The sequence below is a fragment of the Aplysia californica genome, unplaced genomic scaffold, assembly GCF_000002075.1.
Source record: "Aplysia californica isolate F4 #8 unplaced genomic scaffold, AplCal3.0 scaffold01194, whole genome shotgun sequence".
Taxonomy (NCBI): Eukaryota; Metazoa; Mollusca; class Gastropoda; order Aplysiida; family Aplysiidae; genus Aplysia; species Aplysia californica.
Window position 1 is genome coordinate 74,639 of NW_004798464.1, and position 5,109 is coordinate 79,747.

At 44.7% G+C, this 5,109-nt stretch overlaps 1 protein-coding gene across 1 annotated transcript in view; it reads right to left on the reverse strand.

The window, feature by feature from the left end:
* The window catches only part of LOC101864114, an 81,216-nt gene that overhangs the window by 41,641 nt on the left and 34,466 nt on the right, over window positions 1–5,109 (reverse strand). Inside the window, exon 3 of the mRNA XM_035973393.1 lies at window positions 2,214–3,123. Coding sequence (XP_035829286.1) covers window positions 2,214–3,123 — 910 coding nt within the window. The remainder of the gene's footprint in view (window positions 1–2,213; window positions 3,124–5,109) is intronic.

Below are 5,109 nucleotides of genomic sequence, written 5' to 3' on the forward strand. Positions count from 1 at the left end.
ACAACCCCACACCACCCTACACCACCCCACACCACACCACACCACCCAACCCCACACCACACCACCCTACACCAGCCCACACCACACCACCCCACCCCACCCACCACCCACTTCTCTCTCTTCCGCTGTGTCACAGTGACGTATGTCCGGGCTCTCAAGGGACACAACAAACAAAGGCAAATGTCGCTAACGCCCTCTACCTCGGGACACGCCCCTTCCTGACGCCCCATCACTTCCGGGTAGAAGAGAACCAACCATTCATCGCTTGACAACCGACCTCCCGCGTCCCCATGTGCTGTAGTGTAAATCTGGTACCCTCTATAAAGTTTGTGTACTGTATCTTTTCTGGTTTGTTTAAGTTTAGTTTGAGTCTGAGTTTTACGGCACTTACAACACAAATACGTCATAATCAGCATCTGTGGACTAGCGGAGACCTGAGTTCAATTCCCCAGTGGGGAGAATATTTATCGAGTATCTCGCTCTTTTTGCTGGGATGTTGTATCTCTCTCTCTCCTAAAGTCGGCCTTGAAAGGTAGGGTTTGAAGTCTGTTTCCTGAATATTCTAAATTAAATAGCATTGATGAGGGTGTTAAACACCCCTATATTAAAAATAGGTCATTTTATAAGTGCCGATCTATTTGGTTTGTTCCCAAAATACTCCGACAACTGTCTACTGCAGTGACGGGTACAGAAGACAGAGTGGGTCGTTCAGTCTAGATAAAGAACTAAAACGTGAGGTACGGATAACTTTTTCTGACGGCCTCTTCCATCCACGTTAACGCTTCCCGTCTCCTGGGTGGTAACACCGTACATCAATCGAAACAGAATCGAAACACAGTCAGTTAAAGAAATGGTTGAACACATTCACTTTTTACATTCATGTAATGTCGATCTTGTTCAACAAAGAGAGAAGCCCGCAAGCTGCGCATATCTGCGAGTAGAAAAAACTAGCTGGGCCCCCTTTGGATGAAAGGAATGATCGGCGGTGCCTATACATTCTTATACTAACCGTTCTCTGACCGTCTAGGTCGGTGCTTTAATATCAACTAAAAGTCATTGGCCTACTATATTTACACTCTAATGGAATGGGGCAATAATTCTTGAGAGATGCAAAAAATTATAAGGTCTAGATCTATACTCTCAAAACAAAACGCGCCTTGCGAAATATCACTTCCGGATTTTCTAAAATTACAGAGACAGAGCCTACAAAAGCGATCGGCGAAATAAAGAAATTTAGCTTTTTGCAGCAAAACTGTCTCAAAACTGAAAAAACCAAGGGCGCCATGCTCTGGAGAATATTTTAAAGAATTTTTTGGCGAAAACCGCATGTCGTTCGATGCAGCACAAATGGACAATAGAAGCTCTAGGTCTTAGGTTCTCAAAATGTGATGAGCACTTCTCTGCCAGAATTGTTTCTTTCGTCATGGCAGAAACCACAGTGGCCGCGATGGCCTAGTGGTTAGGCTCTCGGACTCGCAACCGTAAGGTCGTGGGTTTGAATCCCGTCAAGGGCCCGACGTTGTGTCCTTGGGAAAGGCACTTTACGCGAATTGTCCTCACTTCACCCAGGTGGGAATGAGTACCCGGCTATAGACAGCGAAAGATCTTGTCAGTTTGTTAGTGTTTGAGCGCTTAATCGGCTACTTGCACTGTATGCTTCCCGGGAAGCTGAGAATGTTCGGAGTGTTCTATGGTCTGCTGGGGTAATAATATAGTTTAAAGTGCATAGAGCTTGCTGTTGAGCGGGGATATGCGCTATACAAATGATATTTATTATTATTATTATAGGAACCCTCATTGTTATTCCGTGTAAGAGATGTCATCCTATGCAGATACGTGTTGTCCTCGTCAGACACTAACAGAAAACCCCCCAACTATTATCATAATATTTATATCGGCTGCGAAGTTGTCAAGTCGAAACAGCATGCCTTTAAAATAATCTTCCTTGTCTCGAAAAGACCGTAAAGCACATACCATTAGTTAAAAACTTAAAAAGAGATATTTGCGTACACTCGCCTTAGACTATCGTGTGATAGTTCATGTTATAGACGTCATCGTTGAAGGAGACACTTGCAATGCAAACACTCACCTTTGACCTGCATTGTATATTTCATGTTATAGCTATAGTTCAGGGTCAATCACACACGTACAAACACTCACCTTTGACCTTCATGTAATAGTTCACAGCCAATGACACACTTGCACACACTCACCTTTGACCTTCATGTTATAGTCCATGTCTCTCTCCTTAAGGCACGTGTAGACCGTCCACAGCGGCGTGACGTCATTCTGAGAGTCTATCATCCAGTGACTCGTGAGGAAACCCTCGACCCGAGCAGGACTGGCCGCCATGTTGCTGCCGGTGACGTCATAGCCCAGCGCTAACTCCGTCTGGTTTCTGGTGACGACCAGGTCTGTCTGCATCAACGACTTCTGTCGGGTAAGGACAAACGTTGACACGTGCTGCGTGAAGCCTGAGAGAGTCAGGAAGTAGGCTTCTTGTAACGGCTGACTTGCGTCGGAAAAATTGAGGCACTCTTCCGAGCCGCTGACGCAAAACGTCTGCTGCAGAATCTCTCGCACTTGAGAGGAAATGTTTTCATGGCACTTGTGGAAAATATACATTACCCCGCACTCGGAGAGGTCGGGCTCCTTCCCGCCCGTGGGCGTCGAACCCGGGTCGTCAGAGCAGAGGTGAGCGGCCCACTCCTCGCAGAGATGTATCGCGTGAGTGTCCTCTTGTTGCAAGGCACGGCCTCCCAACAGTCGCGCGCTGGTGAGTACTCTGTACACAGCCTTCAGCTCACTGGCTGTGAACGCAGAGTTGTTTCTGGCCTGAGACATAGCGTCTTTAAACTGAGACCCGTTGGAGTTGAGCCAGGCGCTGAATGAGATGAAGGTGAGGTTCGCATCACTGGACAGGCCCGCGTCGTTGAAGTCTCCCAGCTGCGTGATGTTTGGTCTGAAGACAAACTCTGTAGGCGAGCTGCTGCTGGTCTCAAACGCCAGGGAGGACTGCACGAGCGCTGACCGGACGTACCGGGGCATTAGTGACCAGCCCAGCTCCACCTCCCCTCCCACTCGCCCTGACTGCTGCAGATACCAGGGGCTTAGCACAGCGATCTGGGGACAGGGACGGCAGGTTTTGTTACAGTTCTTAAAATTGTTTAAGTCCCTCACCCATTTATATGATTGCCGCCATCTGATAAGTAGAAAAAAGTGTGTATGATAGTGTCCAATAGTGTATTACGTGCATACTTAGTATGACAAGTAACTGTTACAGGTAGAGATTCAAAGAAATGATGATTTTAGAAATAATGGTGGTGATGAGTGATGATGTGGGATTACGTTTAAGTAATGTTAGCGTTAGTCCTATCTTCCTTTGCTCCAATGAGTCACGAGGGACGCGGGCACCCTCTATCCCGTTCCCTAGTTGAACCATCTTTAATGTCACCGAGAAAATCTGTCAGTTTTTGTAACAGTTTCACGGTAATTCCAACACAAATAGGTCATAGTATAAATGCTGAAGGGTAGAAATCTTGCTATAGAGTAACATACATGGAAAAGAGGTTTAGTTTTCGTTTGGATTTTACGGCACTTGCAACAGAAATAGGCCATATAAGTGCAGAAGTTTTCAGGTGTTGCAAGAGAAGAATAATATACGAAGAACGACAAAAAGTGACACAAGGACGATGGATGTTTGATAAGAAGGAAGGAGCAAACCACCCCACAGCACCCTCCACCCACCCGCCACCCACCCGCGTAGACAGAAAGTCAGACAAAATGGAGGGGTCGAGGGAAAAACACAATGTTTATTTTTAGAAAATAAATGAGGATACTAACCCTTAATTAACTTACACCAGTACCTTCATGATCCTCATGATCCTCATCATCATCTTCATCATCATCATCATCATCCTCATCATCATCATCATCATCCTCATCATCCTCATCATCATCATCATCATCATCATCATCATCATCATCCTCATCCTCATCCTCATCATCATCATCATCATCATCCTCATCATCCTCATCATCATCATCATCCTCATCATCCTCTTCCTCCTCCTCCTCCTCCTCCTCATCATCATCATCATCATCATCATCATCATCATCATCATCATCATCATCATCATTCTTAAAGTATAACAAGCCCTACCACTATGACACATTTTGGCACAAGTTACATTACATTACATTACATTACATTACATTACATTACATTACATTACATTACATTACATTACATTACATTACATTGTCCAGTACCAAAATCAGAAAACGGGACACCAAAAAGATGCTTCTGACGGGCAAGGTGGAAGTCTGTCCCCTAAATGATCTCATTTCAATTATGTCAATGTGGCCGTAAAACACCTATATTTTGACAAATAAATCAATATTGATAACGTGAAAATATTCCCCAAAAGGAATATTCAAGTTCAAACGATAGCAAATTTAGCCTGGCAAATTAATGAGATACCAATTATATTCATCGCTCTTCGCTTTAAAAAAACGGCACTTTTTTCATTTGTAATATATAAAGTGATAATGTGAAAATATTTCCCCAAAAGAATTCTCAAGTTCATAAACACGAGAGCAAATTTAGCCAGGCAAATTAATGAGATATCTTTTCTATTCTTGGTCACTAACTCGCTTTCAAAAATCTCCAATTTTTTTCTTCTATTTTTCTTCTCCCAAAGAATACCAAATTGGTTCTACGGCTAGGCATCCTTTGTGCACCAAGCTCTCCCCTCATCTATCCCCCCGCCCCCCTCCTCCCGAGAATACATCGGTGAGGAGGCAAAAGTTCATGGTGCCTTCATGGTGAGCACAGAAATAGTTGTTGTTGTAGTTGCTAACGAGACACGTGAAATAGTTGTTGTTTTGTTGCTATAGTTGTTGCTCCGTGGTCGCGCAGGGGAATCTTGGGACGGTATCAGGTAGCTCATTAGTGGGGGCAAGGTGGATGTGTGTTTGGAATAAGGGGTGGGGAGGGGGGAGGAGGGAGGGATGGTCTAGGTTTTTTCCTGTTGTCCTTTTTTTCTTTTTGTGTGTGTCTATTTACGTACGCGTCCGTGTGTGTCTGTGTCTGTGTGTGTGTGTGTG